At 44.3% G+C, this 22,286-nt stretch overlaps 2 protein-coding genes and 2 long non-coding RNA genes across 4 annotated transcripts; 2 read left to right on the top strand and 2 right to left on the bottom strand.

Moving 5' to 3' along the window:
* Positions 1–790: 790 nt before the first annotated feature.
* LOC124670336 (sodium/hydrogen exchanger 2-like) lies at positions 791–4,968 on the bottom strand. The gene is made up of 14 exons (XM_047206849.1): positions 4,631–4,968; positions 4,429–4,547; positions 3,750–3,847; positions 3,550–3,609; positions 3,412–3,458; positions 3,087–3,281; positions 2,946–2,992; positions 2,793–2,859; positions 2,602–2,702; positions 2,399–2,500; positions 2,164–2,302; positions 2,028–2,090; positions 1,677–1,760; positions 791–1,575 (listed from the first exon to the last, which is right to left on the bottom strand). The coding sequence occupies exons 1-14, from the start codon at positions 4,811–4,813 to the stop codon at positions 1,249–1,251; spliced, it is 1,632 nt and encodes a 543-aa protein (XP_047062805.1). The 5' UTR covers positions 4,814–4,968; the 3' UTR covers positions 791–1,248.
* Positions 4,969–14,076: 9,108 nt separating this feature from the next.
* LOC124670341 lies at positions 14,077–15,130 on the bottom strand. Its single transcript, XR_006992482.1, has 3 exons — positions 14,945–15,130; positions 14,320–14,687; positions 14,077–14,232 (listed from the first exon to the last, which is right to left on the bottom strand). It is a non-coding gene; the product is annotated as an uncharacterized LOC124670341 (long non-coding RNA).
* Positions 15,131–18,483: 3,353 nt separating this feature from the next.
* On the top strand, positions 18,484–20,514 carry LOC124670340 (uncharacterized protein At2g29880-like). Its single transcript, XM_047206852.1, has 3 exons — positions 18,484–18,586; positions 19,281–19,601; positions 19,674–20,514. Exons 1-3 carry the CDS (start codon positions 18,566–18,568, stop codon positions 20,265–20,267), a joined length of 936 nt encoding a protein of 311 aa, XP_047062808.1. The 5' UTR covers positions 18,484–18,565; the 3' UTR covers positions 20,268–20,514.
* Positions 20,515–21,376: 862 nt separating this feature from the next.
* LOC124670335 lies at positions 21,377–21,880 on the top strand. The gene is made up of 2 exons (XR_006992481.1): positions 21,377–21,430; positions 21,653–21,880. It is a non-coding gene; the product is annotated as an uncharacterized LOC124670335 (long non-coding RNA).
* Positions 21,881–22,286: the final 406 nt, after the last annotated feature.

Below are 22,286 nucleotides of genomic sequence, written 5' to 3'. Positions count from 1 at the left end.
TGCCGCTTGTTTATATGCGGGAGACAGTCAGGAAGGGATCAAAGGAAGAAAGTGCGTATGTGCAGTAATCTGCACGCAGCTGGCAGTACAATACTACTACTCCAGCATCTCTGTCAGGAGAAGACCATTTAGAGTTCCAAGAAAACGGCAAAGCCCTTTCCTTTTTTATCTGCAATGATAAAGATCATTTCTTTCTCTGAAGAAACAGTTTTAATCTAGTCATTTGTCAAGGAAACATCCTGAATTTTGGAGAGCTTCTGCTACCAGGAAGGAAGATGGTCTTTCTTTTTCTTTGCTTGATGGAGATTGTACTTGCAGCAACCGAGCTACCCGTCCTGGATTCCTGATGAAGAATGGTGAGCCTTCCTCCCAGTCGCCGGGAGTAGGGAAATGTCGCTCTCCGTTGTCAGAAAAGGTTAGAAATGGAAAGTGCTTTCTGAATGTTCACAGCACTGACCAAATCCAACCAAACCAAACCCGTATGGCGACTGGATCTGAAACATGGCGATTCTTGGAAACGAACCAAACGAATCAGCTGACGAGAGAAAGAGGCAATAAATATTGCTACTATGTTTAGCCTAACATGCTGTGTTATAAATAGCTCTAGCAGGGGGCTCGTTTATTGCTACAAAAGTAGCAGAAAATGAGCCTAATCATGTGGCAGATAAAACAGGCAACTGAAACTCGGAAATAGCAAATTTGCCCGCATCTTTCAAATTATAACTGTATTGAACATCAACATATGGTACAATAGTCAGTTCAATTCAAGACAGATAACTTGTCCAACATCAGTTCTTTGTAGCAACCAGGCTACAAAATAATCACTTATTTGACAAAGCTTGGCACAATACACACCACTCCATTAGAAAATGGGGGAGGAGATTAAGCAGGAGGTCAGATTCCGAGCAAGGAGCAAGGAATGACCAGTTTGCTGTAGTAGCGATCATAAGATACAGGTGGCTTGTTATTAATCTACCAAAATTTACAGGCTTGTCGTAACCGATAAGGCGATGGCCGCATCATCGTTACTCAGGGTTCATCTTCCTGTTGGTGCCGTAACCAACCGTTCATCTGAACCATGATCAGAAGGCCCCTTTCTTTAACCTTCTGGATCGCCGAACAATGAGCCACTCATAAGCAGCCATACTTTGTATATACGCTGAAAACTCGCTTTCTTCTGAAGCTGTAATGCTCCCTTCTCTTTGTAACAGTTCAAGCGTCTTCTGAAGCTGTCATGGCTTCTCGGTTTTATATGGACGTTAACCGCTCGATGGGTACATTCGGATCAGTGGGTGATCCTGGGGTGTAGGGCACGAACCCGCGCCCTCCGAACATCGGGCGCATCAGTGCATCATCAAACTTGCGCCAGTAGTAGTGGACGGTGTGGGTTGGCTTGGTCAGGAGCATCCGGAGGCTGGAGGGCCTAACCATGGGGATAGCCGTCTCCAGGTCCGAGCCTATCAAGCTTGTCAGGAGAGGAGAGTGCAGGGATTTCGGTGACGAGGGCTCCGAGATGGCACTGCTCGATGCAGGCAGCAGGAACCGGATCAGAGGCTTTGTCATCATGCCAAACAGCTGTTAAACATGTTACATGTCAGATGGTTCGACAGAACCAGAATATGATACTGCCTCGGATATGCGTAAGATAGGTATTGCAACAAGATGAGATGACTCACCATGGTACTAAACAGAACGACGGTGATGGTGCTGGTGATCATTATCGCGTTGCCGTGTAGCTGTGTGTGACCTGCCCTGGTAAACTGCAATTCCAATACAAAGGGTAAGCTTGCAGAAAAAAAACCTACATACTTGCAGAGTTGAACTTGATACAAATTGGAGTACAAGCAAACTATGCAAACATTCCACGGACTAGTTGCATCGACAAGAGATATTTCAGAAACTGGCAACTTAAGGATTTACGAATACTATTTATGGCCTCTTATTTGAAAACAACGGTCTGCCGGAACCAATCAATAGTCAAGGAGGAAATAGCCAGAAACAGTGTGCAAAAATGGTCTTGAACCGACCTTATTGTAAGCAAGAGCAATTGACACAGCTCCTCTCATTAGCCCAGCCCACCATATTACGACCTATTAAAAGAAATTCAGTTAGCATATGTTAACTCAATTTGACTGGCAATGGTCCAATGCAACAATTACTCACTTGCTGCCTCCAGCTTATTTTTTCAGCGGGCGTCTTCTTTGTTAAGTTGGATAAGAACGAGAGCGGGAAAACAAAAGCAGCTCTTCCAACCAGAACCAATCCTAGCAAAATTGAACTTACCCCGATGGACTTGCCGGGGCTGCAATGAGAAAGTGTAAGATTGACTGTTCGAAAGAAGGACATGAAATAGAAATTAGGTAATGCAATTTAGAGGTGACAAGTACATATCTCTGACCTGTCAGAGGCGAATTTCCACTTCTCAATATCCAATGCATCCATCCCAACATAGAGGAAGAGAAAAGTCTCAGCGATGAAGGACAAGGTTGCAAAAGCATGCCTAAGTAGATGAAAAGGTTGACAAAAGTAAGCCTGCAGTTTTTCACTGAACTGAAGATAGAGTACTAGTAACATAGCATGGACTAAGGACTATATAATTACTTGGTTGTAACTCTTGAGCTCTCTGTCACATTATGCCAAGTATAGTGTGACATCACAATACCACAGAAGAATACAGTGAGGATGCCACTCAAATCTAGAAGCTGCAAAGATGAAATAAACAGGGTGAGTTCATACATTCAAACTGCTAATTACAATGTTAGTATCGGTGTTGTATCAAATCAGACGTGCACCTCAGCTAGCATATATGAGAGGTAGGCCATGAGCATCATAAGTGCAACTTCACGGTCAGTAGAATGCCTGAAATAAGTTCAGCAAAAAACCAGGTTAGCAGTATTAAACATAAACATCGAGGCTTAATAAAAAAAATTGGGGGTTGAACAAACCTTCCTATGTACAGTTTCTTGATTATGTACGCACTGAGCAATCCAGACTGACAATTGCAGAAAGAATGTCAAATCCATGCGGTCACTGATCCATTTAGTGAAATAAAGGAGTGCAAAAGTGAGAACATAAAACAAACTTACAAATACTCCTAGGAAGGTGCTTGACACAAATAAGTACAAGAAGTTCCCCAAAAACTTCAGAATGACCATTGTGTCGATGTGGTTAAGGTCAAAGTTCTGGAGTGCGTTGAAAAGCACGACTGATGTGGCGTCGTTCACAACACCTTCACCGAAAACGAGACTATACAGAAAGGGCGTCTCATCCTGATTGAGAACCTGTTTTTTTTATAAAGATTAGTAAACAGCAGATTCAGTCACGGTTTTACATGAGCTACTAAATTCAGAGAATCATGGCACTTCCTCCAGAAAAAAAAAAGAGGATCATGAGAACATTTGATTAACAAACCTGTAAAGTGCAGACAGAATCTGTCGCCGAAAAAATAGCTCCAATTGCTGCAGATGCAACACATCAGAAAGAGGTGAGGCTCATGCTGATAACTTAGTTGCAGGATGCAGATCATGTGGAAAAGTAAAGGCAGCTTACCAAGAAAATCCCCCACATCCAGTGTCCCAATATTCATTCTGCTGAATATTGCAATGGCAGCTGAAAAAGGTAATCGGGTATGGTCAGTCAGAGAAGTCTAAGATAACCCATTGGAGAACAATCTATTTCGTCTAGTACTCTCGACAAATTATCACCAAGAGAATATGAAACAAGTATTTCTGTGGGAAAAAGGGGCATACCAAGAGATATGGTGAAGAATGATATCATTGTCCCAACAGCACCAAATAATGTGATGGTCATGAAATTCCGGAAGAACTGCTTCTTCTTGACCTGGAAACTGATGAGAAATGGTTGTGAGAACCTCTCAGAAGCGTATTCATTCAGAAGGGATCTGAATGCTTAAAAAAAAAATTCAGACTATCTTTTTCGAGAATAGAAGGTGTATCAATCACATAGAAGAAGAGGTAAAAATTCAGACTATCATGAGTTAGATTCATTAGTAGCACTCCTGTCTGTACAGACCAAATATTAAATCCATGAACCAAGGATGGGGCCCTAAGCCCCAATAGAGAACTACACAAGTGCAGTAAAAACATATCCAGCGAAAGTAACATTAGTAGATTATGTTCCAGGATGGAGCAAGATTCAAGATTACCAATCAGCAGAAGCATCTGCTTGCGAGTCGAGGCAGGTGTGGCAGATGGGTGAGAAGAGAAGAATCCGTGTTTCCCCATAGATAAATTTCTACTCGTACAATAAAGAATGAAGCCCACATGCAGAGGTCATTTTTTTTATAGTACGGTGTACAGCTAGGCCCATAGCAAGAAAAGAAGATCGAAAACACACTGCGGCAGACAGGCGATCGAGATCCCCACCGGAAAACGAAAAGGTTGTCGCAGGAATCTGCGGTGGTCTTACCCTGCGTTGAAGATGATGGGTGGCAGGAGGTATATGAAGAAGAGGTCCTCGCTGAAGACGAGCACGTGCGAGCTCTTCCCCTGGGTGGTGAGCAGGATCACCACGCCGGTGCACAGCCCCTGGAGGAGGAGGAACGAGTAGCTTTAGCGACGGCGTTGGGCAGGCGGGCGGAATTGATGGTGGAAAAGGGGAGAGGGCTTACGATGATGAGCGCGGTGATGGACTCGTTGAGCCACCGGTTCTCCTCCAGGAGGTGCCCGAGGACGATGCAGGCGCAGAGCAGCGCCACGAAGAGGTTGATGGAGACGACGGACGCGTGGTCCGAGGTCGAGAGCGCGCCGCCCAGCTGCCGCGCCAGCTGCGACGCCAGCACGCCCATCCCCATCCAGCCGCCGCCGCCTCTCGCGTGCTCCGGCGAGCGGCCGTACGAAAAGACGCGAGCTTTGAACGAAAATCAATCTAGCCCCTGGGGAAATGGGTGGCGGGGACGGGAATTCGCCGGCGGGACGTGGCCGCCTCCTCGCGCGCGGCGGAATCCGGAAACGAATCGGCAGGAGGAGGAAGAACCAGAGCTTTGTTTCCCCTGTTTCTTTCTTGCCCGCCGCTTCGTCCCCAGGCCGCCGAGGAGGGGTGGTGGAAGGGACGAGAAGCGCGCAAGATTCGGGATAAATAGGGGAGGGAGAATGGGAGATGAACAGATTTGCGCAGCCGCGCCGAGCGGATTCCGCGACGGGGAGGTCGGGATTCTGCTGCTAGTTTTGGTTATTGGTTACGCGCGAGCGAGCGAGCCAGCGGTATCATCAGGCTCGGCTCGTATTTAAACAGCGCGAGAAAGGGGAAGAGGGTTCGGCCGGACGCGTGGAGGAAGGGGAGCGGGTGGCGGCGGTGAATGGTGTTTGGGGGAGGAGCAGCGGATGGGGGTGAGGGCGTGACGTGGCCGGAGGCTCTGGTCCGATCTGGAGTGTCCAGGTGGATACCCGGTGTCCACCCGTGCTTGGATCGTGGGGTCGTGGCACGGTCGAGCATTAGATACTTTTGTTTCTTTTGCTATGGTTAAGCTTATAAGGGCACGTACAATGGGAGAGAAGACATATCTTCTCTTATCCCGCCATATCAGATAGAGAAAGCATTAGATATAAGTCATACAATGCATTATCTTTTATTGTCATCTCTAACAATTAATATGAATAATTATATTTTGGTAAGAAATTTGTTGTTAGACTACTCATAGTGGGAGTAACTTCACTAGTAACTAAGTGTCCAACTCAGCAAATTTGCTTATGTGGCAGTGAGTTAATGAGGAGAGAGGAGGATGGAGTAACATAGCTAGTTACTGTAACATCACACTTCCCAAGATACAATGAGTTTATAAGCTAATTAATGAAGACATATATGATACTACTTTGATGTTACTAACCACTATGAAGGTAGTAACATAGAATAGTAACATGTGCATGTTACTACTCTATGTTACTTCCCACTATGACTAGTCTTAAGGGAAGACATATGTGATACAATGGAGAAAATAGTCTTCCCTTGTTTCCTAAGAGATGATCTCTTAACTAAGGGAAGACAACCTTCTCTTTCTTCATTCTCTCTCTCCAACTAAGCAAAAAATTTACGTGGCATCTCTAAGCGAAGGCTGACATCACCCCATTGTACATGCCCTAAGGAAGAGTATAATTCATCCACAATCACTGAATTTGACAGAACTCGCGATACAATACTTAGGAATACGCGACATACGGTACCGCAATACAGGTATAGCTGAGTTTAACTTCCGCTTAGGTTGACACCCGAGGCAACTGAATGCATATGAAAATTTAGCCCGATCTATTTTAGCCAAAGCTAGGTGTCCTCCATAGAATCCAAGCCTGTGATCCTCCGCCTCTGGAACCGTCTGATACCATCACGACGAATTATTGGGTCATGTTCTCCTCTGCTCTTCCATCGATCGTCTCCCCGGTCCCTACATGAGGACCAAATCCCCCATCTCTCGTCATCATCACTACACAAGGATCCTGCTGTAAGGAAGCCATGCAGTGTGCAGCAAGTGTCCTCTGTAGCTCCGATGATGTCCCCTTGCAACAATGCCATCGGAGGCTTGTAGCAACACACGACATCCTCGTAGGAAAAGCAGCGATGACGACCGGTTTAAACATCAGTGGTAGGGCTTGCATGACCATCGATGGCGCCATGCAACAACGCTATCATGCTCTAGTAGCACTGCCCCTCTTTGCTCCCATCATGTGCACTCGCTATTTTCATCCGCCGTCGACAATCAACAAGCTTGAGATTTGGCTTGCAGCGAGGCGTGCTCCCCATTCTAGTTGTGTTGCAATGCTTTAGAAGCACACCTCTCGTTGTAACAATACTAGGTTGCTCGCAGAGGGAAGGTGTTTGAGAGGAAGGCCATGGTAGCATTTTGCTTCAGGTGCTCGCGTGGTGATAGAAAATAGGGTAGGCACATCGGTCAAGTCAATACTTGACAAGGCGGCGCGGCACTGTGCTTATGCTGGGTGGTGGTCTCTATCTCTCACATGCAGTCATTGGCGAGGATGATGGCTAGAGTTGGACGAGCTGTGGGTTTCCTTTTGTCTGGCCACAATGGGGGGCACCTGGCGAGCATGCAAAACATATATAGGATTGATGTGCGTACAACAATACAGATCCGAAACATGTCCGATCTTTCATATGTACCATGAGATATGCTGCAGTGACCAATATGTGCACAGCTAGATTGCAGCATCGGACATGTATCGGATGAATCGTACGTGTAGTAGTGATCCTTTAAGTACAAACAAAAACTCTTTCTCTGTTATGTAGTTTTCTTTTTAAAGAAGATTAGCGCAATGTGTTGGTTTGGAAAAGGAAAAAATGAGTCCATAGATCTCATGCTACTGCGTTCATTCTTCACGAAATGCTTTGCCCATACGGCTAGGCAACTTGCCTTTTCAAGAGGGTCACGTGTCATCTTATAGACAACGAACCACCTGTTGCAAAATGTTTCACTTCCATCCATGCACTTGTATACGAAAAGAGAGCACTGCTACTAGCTGCTCCTAGATGGTTCCACACAGTTTCCGAATGAAACTGATAATGATCTATTAGGAGTAACATAATTTAGCCCGCCGTTCGCTTCAGTTCCCGGCGTCGTTGTGAAACTTCCCGTAATGCCACTGGCTAGTTATTGCTCGTGATCTAACTCAAGTACTCAATGCTGATAGGGATGTTGGAAGGGGCTCGCTAGCTGAAAATCACATGAAAGTTAGTCCTAACTTTCCCTCAAGATTGATATAAGCGTTTCCGGCAAGAAAAAGTTGTCTTCCATTTCTCCTCTTGTTTTACTTTTCGTGCATGAATTCCTTTTCCAACTTAGCGTCATCTAACTCTAGAGTGTCGCAGTGGTTGAACAGTGGCACTTCCACGTACCTAATGGCGCCAAATTGCGATGCGCGAGCCTAGACGTAATGTTGATCAAAGGCTAATTAAATTATTGTGTCGGTATCAATACTTTGTTTGAGTTAATAAAGCGGGGCAGTTATGAGCTCGTCATGCATGTACTTTGCAGTCAACACGTGGCAAATTGTCGCTGATTTAGGTTATTAAGCCAAATAATTTCAAAAAATTATGGTACTCACGCGCACTGCGGCTCATGCTAGGTCACTAGGTGCTAAAAGAACCTACTTGTAATTCTTATTACTTTCAAGTTATTTATGCTATTTTTATGATTATGAATAAATTGATGTAATTTTCGCAAAAACAATTATGTTGACAAACATGCTACGAGTTGTTGTTTGAGCTAATAATGCGAGGCAGTTACCAGGCTAGTCTCATTCATGGAACACGTGTTTCAGAGAAATACATGTACTCCGGAGGAGATGATCACACTAATCAAATGCAGCATTTGTTTTTAGGCAAGTATGACTAGCTGGTTCTGGAATGACATGGAACAAGATGTCGTTGCGGGGCTTCCTCGAATAACCAGTGCTCCTTATCAGGGTGGGCCCGGCCAAGCTGGCTAATACGTACGACCGGATCTGGGAACACATGCAACGAAAAGATCAGCCATGTACAATGGCCTAGGTCGAGTAGGATGCGGGATTAGTCTACGTCTAGTCTAAAAAGTAGCAGAAAGGCAACGGTCCATATTCATCTACTACTCCTTCCGGCCCTAAAAACGTATCATAGGTTTAATCAGGGACGAAGCTAGGAATTTTATCCACCGGGTCAGTTTAAATTCCTCTCTCTTTGAGTGGTGTCATGCTCTATAAATTAATAGTACTTAACACTAATTAGTGAAGGATTCGCTAATATACATTGGTGTCATCTGACACCATTGCTTACAAGGGAGCTCCGTCCCTAGGTTTAATAGATATTAATATGTTTGGAGAAAAAATACATTATATCTTACTATATATATTAGAGGTGTGGCACATTAAGCAGATCTAGCGGCATCGATGTGTATTCATCCTTCAATTTTAGAGAATTAACCCGCGGGCCACTTATGTCTGACTCGACGCAATGCCGGAGAAGGCTGTCGACATCCAAGACATCCAGCTCGCGCGCAACTCGCACTGCAGCCGTTAGAATTGACGTATCGACATGAAAATCAAGCCACCACCATCTGAATCGAGGTGCCAGCCGTCATCTCAATGGACGCGATGTCGCCGCTGGAATTGACCATGACTCCGGGCCCTTCCACAAGCCTTGCATAAATTGCGTCAGAGCAGAGGAAGTCCCGAGGTCAACGAGGAGGCAGCGTCGCGTGGAAGACAGAATATGAGCAGTTACAGGGGAGGAAGATCGAGAAGAGGGGCTATGTCATCGCCTTATGCGGGTTCAAGATGATCAAGATCTGGGTCTCCGGTGAGAGTGAGTTTGGTTACTTGCCATTAACAGGAACGACAACGTTGATTCTAGCTAGGGGAGCACCCACACCTTTTGCTTCCTAAAATGCATTGTGACGCTACCTCTCCTCCTTGTGAATCGGAGGGGAAGATCTATGTCGAAGGAAGCTCGAGGAAGAGACCAAATTTAGGCAGGGATTTGGGCCACCGTACGGCGAGCAACGCTTTGTCGGTAGGGAAGCACCCATGCGGAGCTGTGCAGGAGATTAATTTCTTCTTTTTGGGAATGAGTGTAGGAGCCGACAACTCCACGCAGGGGTGGAAGGAGCAGGGGTGCATCCAAATTCTAGCTAGGGAAGTGCAGAGAGGGCCGACAACGGCAAGGCAACCAAAACTGTAACTCAGTCACTTCGACTCCAACAATGGCAACTGCGCACATATGCGAAAAAGGATAAGGACAATGTGAAATTCCAACCCTACACTTCTTTATTTTGAGAGAACATGGTTGCGGGATTTTGTGAACTGTCAAAAATATTCCTATTGCGCAAATATACTACTCCCTCTATCCTATGAAGATAGTCTTAGATTTATCAAAATATCTAGACACTGTCTAACAACTTTTGTGAGACGAAAGAAGTACACCAAATCTGTTGTAGAATTATGAACCTAGACATATCATTAGGTATATATAAACCATCCAAAATAATTTAATACTCATACCCTAAAATAACTCTACATTTTAGTCCACATTTAAACTAAATCTATGTTAAATGTTTAGGGCCAGAGGAGTACTAGTATTTTTTAAGGGAAAAAAGTTAATTTAGAGCCGGATGAGTATTTAATTTTGTTACGGGACTAGTAGAAATGCCCGTGCGTTGCTACGGGACACAAATATTGTAATGAGTCTCAAACATATCTTATTACGGGACACAAATATTGTAATGGGTCTCACACATGTCTTATTAGGACCTTCGTACACTTCAATCATCAGTATCAAGTTCTGAGCTAAGGCATAATACTACTATTTTACAACATGCTCATATTTTTTGGCATTATCAAGACATTTTACAACACCTTTGTTTATCTTATATGTAAGGTGTACCTCGAGTATTCGCCCCTCCGTCCCTCCCTCCTGCATGTTCTACCTCATCACATTTCCACTTAGAATGCTCCGCCATTATTTATTAGCCTGTTTCATTCCAATGATTCTCTTACCACCAGCAGTGTTCATCATGTCCCACTTGTGATGCTCTCCCCATTATTCATAGGCTTCTAATTTTAACGATTCTCTGATCTAGGCGATATAAACAGTATTCACCCACACCTAGCATGACGTATAAGCACAAAAAATAAAATACATACACAAATCTGCAAGATCGTGAATACTTTAGAAGATTGTGTTTCTCAATTATGTATATTTGTTTTTGTTGAGCAGAAAAACCAACATACCAGACTGCACAATTAGAACGGTCAAGCAATGTCCAGTGAAAGTTTGTGACAGGAGAAAAGTTCATTATTCACTCGGGGACTGTATCAGCAAACAGAAGAATCACCCAGATTTCCTAAGAAAATAGAGAAAGCCATGCCACTGAACTGGATTATGTTGCTTCGCTACTTAGCACATGTTCCTATGTTTTCATCTTCTACTTGAAGTACTCACCGGAAAAAAAATGTAATAGTTTCCAAAACGAAAATGTTATATCATGTGAATCCTTTGTGAGCTCTAAAGACCATCTAACCTATTTAAATTCTTGCTTTGGTTGTCTTCTAATTAAAACATCTGCAGCTTGCTCAGGAGCGCCAGTCCACCTTCTAGCTCTCATTGGGATCTTTATCTTTCATGCTGGCTCTCGCCTCTTTGGCCTGTGCCTCCGTGAGCTCCATTAACTGCAAGTTAATTAGTCAAAAACAAGTCTTGCATTTATAAAGCGATTTATAGCTACGGTACGATAGGAAATCAATAAAGTAACACAGCGATGACGCCACAGAATGTCAGACATTATGGTGTTAAGCACGACAACGGAACAAATAAGTAATTGGTATTGGTGTTGCAAAGTCATGTGTGAAAATTCTTTAGCACGGACTAAGGAAGTCTGAAGTTAAGAGCTGAAAATATTGTTTGTAACTGAACTGTAGCAATACTATAAGCAAGCTACAAATTGTCAACTATTTTCTATGGGAATGATTAACTCTGGAATAGTGGAATATCGAACTGCAGCAACTCTACTAACTTATTTTAGTGTCATACAATTCCTTTCTTGCAAGTAGTCATGTTCCAGTATTTTGATACATGACCACATGTTACAGTAAAGTATTAAGAGAAACTTTGAAACTTTCAATACAATAATACCACCGCGTGTGTTAACCATCCAGCAACGTTATTTATTGTGTTATAGTCAAGTTGAAAGTAAAGTTCAAGGTAGGAAGCTGGTCAGAGGTTTTATCAGGTTTACTTCTCCATCTCACAAAGAGTGAACAACAACAAAACCAGTCATTTTCCCTACGGTAAATTGGTAAAAAAGCAGTCATGCTAGGAACAGTATAGCATAGAAGGCTGCATATCAAAAACAGAAGACAGGGACAGAAACATGTTTTAATATTTCAGATCTGACATACATCACAAGCAACAAGATAACAAGAAATGTAATAGAAGTAACTTGTGCAGCCTTCTATGCTATACCGTTCCTAAAGATCACTTAGATCTCTATATAGATGCTCTAACATGAATTGGAAAAACAATCACAAATGTTATTGTAAACCTGAAATAGTAGCTACAAAGTGTTATTGGATAGTTGTGCTAGGTAATGAAGAGGGCAAGCACGAGGGTGTAAATCTTCACTATCTTTTCACGCAAATTATTTTCAAACAAAACATTAATAAGGATTCTTAGAAAATAATAAGGATTGCTGATTCTATCTCCATTGCTGGTTAAAAAATTGCTAGAGTGAAAAGAAAAAATCACTCACCTTGAGCTTCGAGAGCTGAGCGGGATCAGGAACAGGAGCAAGGGTTGATCCTATCTTCTCCAGCGCGTCCTTGGCGTGCAGCTTCTTCATCCTATCTTCTCCATACCTGCCCCCCTTGTCTCTCCATGACTTCAACGACAAGCCTAGGATTTCGAAACACAAACACCTTGGTATGGTAGTAGATAATGGTGATGTAAGCCTTTATATCCATTGGTTCCTGTCTTCAATAGTTCCATCTGATCTTTTGCCCCCGCGCACAAACACATATGCTTGTTCAGAATTGATGGTTCTCTCTACTCTGCTCCCAGATGCAAGCCTCCAACTAAAATCAGTAAATTTTAGAAACGCTTAAGCACACTTAGAGCCGCTTAAGCGACCAAAACTCTAGGCACGAGCCAATTGCTCCGCTTATGCACTTAAGCTTTCCGCTTTCTTGAACCTTGGAATACAAATATGGTGAACAATCCACCATTGCTTCATATTCAACTCATAAAATTATGAAAAAAATCCACCATTGCTTCATATTAAACTCCAAAAAAATATCAAATTTTGCCATGTTGCAGAATTCTAATAACCAATAGTCACATCAAAAATAGAACACACATCGTAGATAGGCTAAAATATACAACAAATCCATAGTGGATTTTTGAATACACAGAAACTACACCAAATTTAATTCATATCACCAACAAAAAAATACATCAAATACATATAGTATTTCTGAAGGTAAAAATATACTATATTATGTGTATTGTGTGGCTTGAACCATAAAGAGATATAGGGAAAATATTATGTTCAAGCCCAAATCACCTCAGTGTCGAGTTTGAAGCTTTGCAAATTAGTATGATGCTACAACCATATTAATGCATGCCACATGTTTTACCTTTTAAAACAAGGAGGAGAATCATAAGTTATTTTTTTGGGCCAGCTTGCCTAAAGAAGAAATTGGAGCTAGAATAACATTTGCTCTTGTGAGAAATGCATATTGCACTGAAGAAACTATGGTCGACTTCAGACTGATTGACACACAACATTCTGAGAGAATAAATAATCACAGCATTGGAACCTGATTGTAACAATGTCAAGGAGAAGTATAGATGCAGAGAACATGAATTACATGCATGTAGATCAAAAATTTGGAACCTGGAGCAATTTCACGCTGATGATGTCGATGAAGCAGAACATTGTGATGTAGGCCAGTAGGCTATGCCCATGTTGTCCTGCTGGCCGTGATGACCGGATAGAAGAAATATCGTGACCTCCTGCATAAGCTTCTTTTCCCAGGCCAAAAGTCGTTGAGCGCCGACCCATGGCTTCCCTTCCAATGACTCTGTGTCTCCTTTAGTGTCCAGCTTGTAGCCCAATTTCCTAAACTACATTTTCAGTATAATGACACATAATCATAGTGTGTTAACACTGTAGAAATACACAGTTAAACACTACCTGAAAGAAATGCCAGCATGAGCTGAAGTTAACACTAAAGAAAACCGATCTCAATCTGAGTGTACCTCCTATCCTTCATAACACTAAACATTATGGTATATGTGTTAATGAACAAAAAAACCGTGTGTACCAAGTGCTAAAATAAAAAAAACGTGTGTACCAAGTGCTAAAATAAACTTCATTCATGAACATTACATGAATCTCGCAAGACACCAGTCGCAAAAATTAACGACGCATAATCATGGTGTGTTAACAATAACAACATGCAGTTAAACACTACCTGGAAAGAACATGCCACCATGAACTGAAGTTGGCACTAAGAAAACCGATCTCAAACTGAGTGTACCTCCAATAATTCAGAACACTAAATAATTTGCTATACGATGTTAATGAGCAAAAAACCATGTGTACCAAGTGCCAAAATAAATTTTGTTCCTGAACATTAAATGAATCTCGCAAGACACCAACACCAAAAATTAAGAGCCACTTCTTGAACCAACCCTCAAAGGGAGCATTGGACGGAGGATGTTTGCTGAATATCTGAACTGTAGTAGGAAAAAGTATGTAAGCCTTCAAGGGAAAATTTTCACAATATCAATTATATTTAGTTTTGTTACCCTCGACATACTCACATGAATTAGTATACAGGTACACAGGTCACCACCATTAGAATGGTCAATATCAACTGACCTGCCAACGATGTTCCATATACACTGCTAGCTCACAGTGCTCTCCTAGAAACTGAGCATAACGGAGCCGATCCACGAAATTCCCTTGGAATGTGAACAAACATTGTTCTGTAGAGAAAACCCTCTATAGAAAATGGACCACTAACTGCCAGTGTCATCCTAATATTTCGTAATGGCAGCGATACGTTTAATCCAACTGTGGCGCAGTCTGGTACAGGATAACAATAATCTGCAACGGAGAAGGTCCATATGCACCTTTAGATGTATGCTGATACCAGTAACTAACGTCTCCAATGGAAGTCGTGAAGAACCTTTCATAAATGGACCCTCTAATCTGAATTGTAGTCCCTCGGTTCCGATTTCATCAACGTGCACATCTACGTGCATACTACATAGGCTGGGAGTAGCTCATGTCGATTACATGGGAATGGAGGGAGTACATCTGATGGAGATTACCTGTTCCTACAACAAAACCACTACCGCAGTACTAAAACGATTGTGCTAGATAAATTGCAGGATTGTATGTTCAACAGGGCAGTGGTTAAAGAAAATGCGGAAAAAGACGCACCTGCATTTGCTGTCACCCACGCACACCTCCTCTTCGGACCAGAAGCGTAGCCCGGAGAAGCCTATCCAGCCTCCATTTCCAGCATGGCAGCAAGCTTATGATCAGTCTAAGAGATGGCCTTCTTCTTCCTCGGCCCGAACACTGGCCTCCCGATCCGCCCTGTGGACGCCCGGCTGCAGAACGAGTCCGATGAGCACGACACGCCAAGAGAGAACCCTGAGCGCAGCAGCAACTCCTGCCGGCGCATCCCATGTGGGTACGCTGAGGGACGGCAGCAATGTAGGCACATCAGCCAGCTTCTTCTCTTCCACTGCTGTTGCGGCGACGGAATTCCTCCCAGGCCTCCACGATGCCTTCCGGCCCCGGGTAGCAGACACAGACCTGGTCCTGCTCCCCGCGGACCTCGGCTCAGAGTCTCCGCCGCCAGACGCCGGTGACAGCCACCCCCTTGAGCTAGACCCGGACATTGCAACCGAATCACCAAATTCTCCCCCAAACCCCCCCCCCCCTCCCTTCACGAGCTTAGCAGGAAACCAAATCGAGTAGGCGCTGCTCCGGGAAAACCAAACCAATCACCGGACCGCGGATATGCCGCCGCATTCGAGACGATCCCCGGCTCTCTCTCCGCAAGTCCGCAAGCAAAACCCTAGCAATTGATACCCAACCTCTGCGGCATTGTGGGCAGCGAGATAGCAGACCTCGATCTAGACCCTGGAAACGCCCAAACCCCCGGTCGCTAGCTCTCGGAGGTGAAATCGAAAGATCAATTCCTGAACCTCGAAAGCAGTCGCCGCAGGCGAGGAAATAGGCTCAACCCTCAATGAACTTATTTATTACAATTCCTCATACCTTGCATACATTTTGTCTAGCCATTTTTTAGCAAATGTTTCGCAGCAGCAGCCCCGCGGCAACACGGGGTTTTATCTAGTAATCACAAATCTTCAGGACAAAATATGATCCACGCCAAAACTGAAGGAAGCAGTGAAGTTGTTTTATTTTCCAACTTGCACAGCTAACCAACTTAGCATCAACTGAATACACACTTGCCATTACCTTCCTTCAGATTTGCTAGATTTTATATCAGCTTGACTTGATATTAATAATTTCAAAATTGAAACACCCTCGCATGGATAATTGCAGAACGACTGCCATTTGAACAAGCTACGGTACATGTCTGGGTTCTCGCAGTGCGGAGCGTGTATCTGAAACGTACCTGGCCGGGGAAGAGGAATACGGTGGTGGGCTTGTAGTCGGCGAAGAGCGTGTCGGCGCCAGCTGCCACCGCCGACCCGAGGGACACCCTTGTAGAGAACCGAGATCTGAGCGGCACCCTCACGGCGGCCGTCGCCGGATGGCTCCGCGCGCCCGCGCCGGCGAGCGGGGTCGGCGCGGACGGCCTGAGCAGGGCGAGCGTGGAGGCCATCAGAGAGTCCGGGCGGAGGCGGCGAGGGGAGAGGCGTGGGAGGCGAGGAGGGCGGAGGAGCATGCGAGTGCCTCTGCTGACCCCCGAGCAGCGAGCAGCACAACCCTCCTCGGAACCCCGCGGCGGCGCCGACGCGGCGCGCGAGCAGCCGAGAGGGGAACCATAGGGGCACTGGAGGAACCATAGGGGCGTTGACGGCGGCGCATCGCGACGGAGGCAGGCGACGTTCCCAAAGATGGGAAACAACAGGCAGCCTAGGAGGCGAGGCGAGGGGGAGGCGAGGATGGGGATCCTTGCGTGTGGGCGGTGGAGCGCGGCCCATGTTGGCGCGGCCCATAGGCGCGTGCAGAACGGGACTACGACGAAGACGACGAAAAGATTAGACGTATTGTGGCTTGGCAGAATAAGGAACATGTTCCTCCTTTTTAAGTAGCGTAGATACGTCGACGAAGTCTTATTCGAGGAGACGACTGAACTGCCTCGGAGGTTATGCATGCACGATATATACGTCATGAGTGGCGCTGGTGGTGGTCTGAGAATTCGGACCAGACGTACGTGTCAATGTTGCTCTTGCCAAGCTGGCATGGCTGCGATGGCGTGATACGGGTCCTGTCTTATCTACGTCACGATCAATGTCAGAGTACTGGAACGTGCACGATTTCACTTCCTACTATATGGCTGTCGCCGTTATTTCCATACCAAATGATTTCGGTTCAGAAATCAAAGAAAGGACCATATATAGATTCCAAATATGCGATGCATAAGTGGTACAGATTTATTTAAATTTGCATGTATTCAGATGTAATTTAATATATAGATACATGGAAATCTAAAAAAAAAAATACGACACTTATGTAAAAAACGGAGGTAGAAGTTACTTCTTCCGTTTGAAAATAAATGTCCTAAATTTATCTAGATTCGTATGTATCTATGTACACAGTAAAATACATATGGATCTTGACAAACTTACGATACTTACTTTGAATCGTTTGGATCATAGATAGTAATACTCCCCCTATTTTTATTACATAATAAAGTAAGGCGTATAAATTTAGTCAAAAGTTAATCGGTGCAAAGTTGGATCAATCGTTTAGAAAAAAACTATAAACCTCTATGATGTCTAAGAGCATCTCCAGTCGCGTCCCCCAAACGATGTCCGGACAAAGCGCCAGATTAGTCGTTTGGGGGACGTCCGGACAAAAAATTCGTTTGGAAAAGGTCCCTTTTCTAGCCACGTTCCCCAAACGCGACCTCTAAACAAAAAGTAAGTGTAAAAATTGTGTCCGGCGTCCCCGGTAGAGACTCTATACACAGGGGATGGGCGAGGGACGCCGGACAACATTTGGAGCACGTCCGGACCGAAGCGGCCTTTGGGGCACGCGACTGGGTCGTTTTTTTGGCCGGCGTCCCCCAAATCCCTTTGGGAGACGCTTTGGGGGACGCGACTGGAGATGCTCTAATGAACTTATTACATACATAGTGATATATATTTTCATGATGTCCCTATAAATTTGGTCAAATTTACACTATTTTACTTTTAAGTATAGTCATATACGTTGTTTTGCGGAACAGAGGTACTAGTATATATATTTCCAAACCAAATCTGTGGGACACTTAGGCTGACTTCTTTTGGGCTTATAGAGCAGCTTCTAGGTGGCAAACCGCTGAAGCCCAAAAGATCAGCCCAATTTCTGGCCAGCTTCCTCCCACCGTAAAGCCCATTTTATGTACATAGCGAGAAACTGGTCGAGACCAGTTTCCAGCAGTTTCCCGAGCTTCTCCAGCCCGAAACGACGAGCGAGACCAACACCCAGCCCCGCATCGCTCCAGAACCCCCACCTCCCGCATCGCTCGTATCCCCACCTCCCATGGCGACTCTGACCCCGACCTAGGGTTCCGCCGGCGCCGCCGCTCCCCGACCGCTGACCCCGCCGTCGTCCCTGCAGCTCCGGCAGGGCAGCCGCGCCGCCGCCCCCCGCCGCATCCCTCCTTTTCTCGCCCCGCTCTGGCCGCTTCTCCATCTGCAGCAAGGACGGAGCCCGCCTGCATCCGCGGCGAAGATCTCTCCGCTCCGCTCCCGCCGGCCGACCGTCGCAGCGTTTCTCCTCCGGCGGTCATCTTCCCCACCGACGCCGACCTGCAGCTCATCCAGTTCGAGCTCGCCCCAACGACCTCGATCTCTCTGCTCCGCTCCATCGATGTCGTCCTCACAGCCACCGGTACTAGCTCCTTCCAACGTTTGTTCTTGTTAAATTGACATTGTGCTAGTCATTGATCTTCTGCATATAGATGATTCTACTTTCGTGACAACCAGTATATGCTTCCAGTATACTCATCAGATTTGCACAAATCAAGTATACTCCAAGTAAGGGCAGATACTTTTCATTGTACAATTTCACCTACTGTGTCATAGCAAGGGAAAAAGGGATACGCAGGACCGAAACTCTAAAAGAATTGTATGACCAAGAGTTGCATGGGCCAGTCAAATTACCATGGCATCACATTAGATCAGCATGAGGCCCTCACCCCAAAATATGGTTTACCTCATTTGTCATTTCTAAACTATGCACTTTAATCAAACAGCCAGTAAACAAGGAAAATAAATACAGAGTTGCACTTAATAATTGTACAATGAAAAGTATCTGCACATTCTCATCTCAATCATATACTCCAAATACGTTCGTTTATGTTGACACTTGACAGCTATGTGATGACATCTGTGAGCATGTATACTAGCAATGACAACCAGTAATTTGACTAGTAATTTGACTTTGTGCTATGTAATTTGACTAGTAAATAAATTATACTAGTAATTTGACTTTGTGCTATGTATTTGTATGACAACCAGTATATGATATCTGTGAGCATTTGGTATAAATGTGTGGATAATGAGTGATGTTGTCATGCATATAGATGGAAAAGGCAAAACACGTGAAAGCTACTTGGGATGCTGTTGCTCACCGTGTTTTTCTTGATGTGTGCATCGAGGAAGTGAATGCCAATAATCGCCCCGTGCAAGTTTTGAATGCACTTGGTTACAAAAATTTGGTTGAAAATTTTAACAAGCGCACAAAGAGAAATTATGATCGCAAGCAAATGAAAAATAGGTGGGAAACTCTCAAAAAAGATTACACAGTTTGGAAGGGATTGATCCAACATGCATCCGGTCTAGGAAGAGATCCAATCACTCACAGCATTGATGCTAGTGATGATTGGTGGGCACATGAGATACAGGTACTGATGTTTTTATATGCTTCTATACGGTTGTGATCTTGCTATGATGTACTGATGTTTTGATATGTGCAGATGTGTCCAGAGGCAGCCAAGTTTCGGATAGCCCCATTGCAAGACGAGGAGGACATGAGGATAATTTTTGACAAAAATGCTGTAACCAATGTGACAGCTAGAGTGCCTCCATCATCTCAAGATCGAGCTTCTCAGTCGAGGATGAACATTGACGAAGTTGAAGGCTCAGGGTGTGAAGGTGAAGATGATGCTCTTGTTACACCTTTGCGTGGTGCACGTGGTACGAAGAGAGGATGCCCTTACTCACCTAGCCCCGCAGCAGCACCAAGATTGAGAACTGGCAGTGGCAGTGCTTCGAGGTTGGACCGTGTCATTGATTTAATTGAAAATAAAGAGAAGGAGAAGGAGAAGAGTAGGAACTCTGTGACATCTCCTGGTCCTGCTATTGATCCTGTGAGGGAGGAGATTAGGAGAATGGTAGCCTTAATAGTTGAAGACGGAGCAAAGCCTGGGAGTGATGACTATTTCTATGCCACACAACTTTTCCTCATAAAGGAATACCGTGATGTATTCACTTGTTTAGAAGAGGAGGTGGAGCCTGCTGTTAGGCTTGATTGGATCAGGAGGACCTGGGCACAAAAGAACAAGGCGTAGTATGTTGCTGCTATGAATTTGAATTGTTGTCACTCTATGTCATTTGAATTTGTATTGTTGTCACTCTATTTGTACCAGTACATGTGAACCTATGTCGCTGATTTATATTGGCATGAATTTGTACCAGTACATGTGAACCTATGTCGCTGATTTATATTGGCATCAATTTGTACCAGTACATGTGAACATATGTCGCTGATTTATATTTGCATAAATTTGTACCAGTACATGTGAATGATGATTCTGATTTGATTTTGTTGCTGATTTGATTTTGTCTACTTACAGATGGAGTCTGGCAATGATGATTCTGATGATGATATGGATTTGTATTATCTTATTGCGGCTTGTACTGCAGAAGAGTGTGAGAAGGCACCCTATGCACCCAGAACATTGCCTTTGATGACAGGGATACAATATGTCGAAGCGAGGATGAAGAATCCGAAGAAATTCTACAAGTGTTTTAGAATGAGGAGGTCAGTTTTCACAATGCTACATGATACTCTTGTTGCTAGCTATGGTCTGGAGTCAACTTCTCAGATGTCCAGTAAAGAATCACTTGCTCTCTTCCCGTACATGTTGGGGGCTCCCGGGTCGAATAGTCAAGCTCGCGGACCGGTTTGAGCGTAGTGTTTCTACCGTTAGCAAAAAGTTTCATCATGTGCTAGATTGTGTAGACCGTATGGCGGGTGATTATATTACACCTAATGATCCCACTTTCACCCAAGTACATGATAAATTGAAACAACCAAGATTTTGGCCCCATTTCAAAGATGCCATTGGAGCGATAGATGGAACACATATTCCTGTCCAAGTTGCTGAGAAGGACAAGATAAAATACACTAACAGAAAAGGCTTTACAAGTCAGAATGTCCTTGCAATATGTGATTTTGACATGAGGTTCACATTTGCTGTTCCTGGATGGCCTGGGTCTGTTCATGATACCCGTGTATGGACTGATGCTCGGCCTAGGTTCCACAATTATCCGCACCCTCCTCATGGTAATCCTTTTGTACATGTAGTTACTACTCATAAATATCATAGTTTACTTCTGATCTTTTTTCTACTTGTAGGAAAATACTATCTTGTTGATTACGGATACCCAAACGGAACCGGTTATCTTGCTCCTTTCAAAGAGCAGCGGTATCATGTTCCAGATTTCCAAGGTGCGCCTCCGCAAAACATGCAAGAGAAATTCAACCATCTTCATTCGTCTCTACGAAATGCCATTGAAAGAGCATTTGGCGTTCTAAAGTTGAAGTGGCGCATTCTGGCTTTCTATACCACATTACCACGACCCTCCGACACAAACAAAGATCATCACCTGCATGCATGTGTTTGCACAACTTCATCCGAGATAGCAAGCTATATGACGACCATTTTGACAGGATGGAGAGAAGCTCATATATCTACGAGGATAGCGCGTCTTTTTCAAGTGGACATGCTTCTTCTTCATCTGATGGCGTCATGGGTGCCCTACGACAAAGTATTGCTGAAAGTTTGGTTGCTTGAGTGGTTATTATTGTACTTTCGGATCCACTAAGACATTTATTTATTTTATTTCGCATGTAATAAACTATGACACCTTGATTTTATTATCATCCGACTTTTCATAACTTTCTTGATTCAATTCTAGCTCATTATCTACTAAAAAGCAACATATATATGATATCATCACTTATTTAAATCACATATCAAATCTTGGGGCTTTATAGACATTTTACAACTCAACACAACAAATAAGCTATAATTTCAGAAGCCCAAAAGAATAGGTATAACTAGCTTCTGCTTCTAGCCACCACAGTTTCTGCCCACCGAAACACAGAAGCCGGCTTATGCATAAGCATAAGCCCAAAAGAAGTCACCCTTAATTTAGAACGGGGTGTAGGCGTCGTAGTAGATCTGTATCACAGAGGAAAAGACCGGTGTGACAACTAGCTGATAAAGTAGAGCGGTAGCGGTGGGTTAATTTTGGTCCGGAAAAGATCACCTGGTGGTATTGCGGGCAGCTGCTTTGTTGTT

This window comes from Lolium rigidum, chromosome 7, assembly GCF_022539505.1.
Source record: "Lolium rigidum isolate FL_2022 chromosome 7, APGP_CSIRO_Lrig_0.1, whole genome shotgun sequence".
Classification (NCBI taxonomy): domain Eukaryota; kingdom Viridiplantae; phylum Streptophyta; class Magnoliopsida; order Poales; family Poaceae; genus Lolium; species Lolium rigidum.
The sequence above is the reverse complement of the archived record's forward strand: the minus strand, read 5'-3'. Positions and strand labels throughout refer to the sequence as shown.

What these genes read in the sequence shown, in the direction of transcription:
- LOC124670340 (XM_047206852.1), top strand. Translation starts at nt 18,566, where the DNA reads ATGTCGTCCTCACAGCCACCG. An exon ending in TGTCGTCCTCACAGCCACCG is followed by an intron (nt 18,587 to 19,280) that starts GTACTAGCTCCT and finishes TCATGCATATAG; the next exon opens with ATGGAAAAGGCAAAACACGT. An exon ending in GGTGGGCACATGAGATACAG is followed by an intron (nt 19,602 to 19,673) that starts GTACTGATGTTT and finishes TGATATGTGCAG; the next exon opens with ATGTGTCCAGAGGCAGCCAA.
- LOC124670336 (XM_047206849.1), bottom strand. Translation starts at nt 4,813, where the DNA reads ATGGGGATGGGCGTGCTGGCGTCGCAGCTGGCGCGGCAGCTGGGCGGC. An exon ending in CCCATCATCTTCAACGCAGG is followed by an intron (nt 3,848 to 4,428) that starts GTAAGACCACCG and finishes ATTTCTCATCAG; the next exon opens with TTTCCAGGTCAAGAAGAAGC. An exon ending in GGATGTGGGGGATTTTCTTG is followed by an intron (nt 3,459 to 3,549) that starts GTAAGCTGCCTT and finishes TTGCATCTGCAG; the next exon opens with CAATTGGAGCTATTTTTTCG.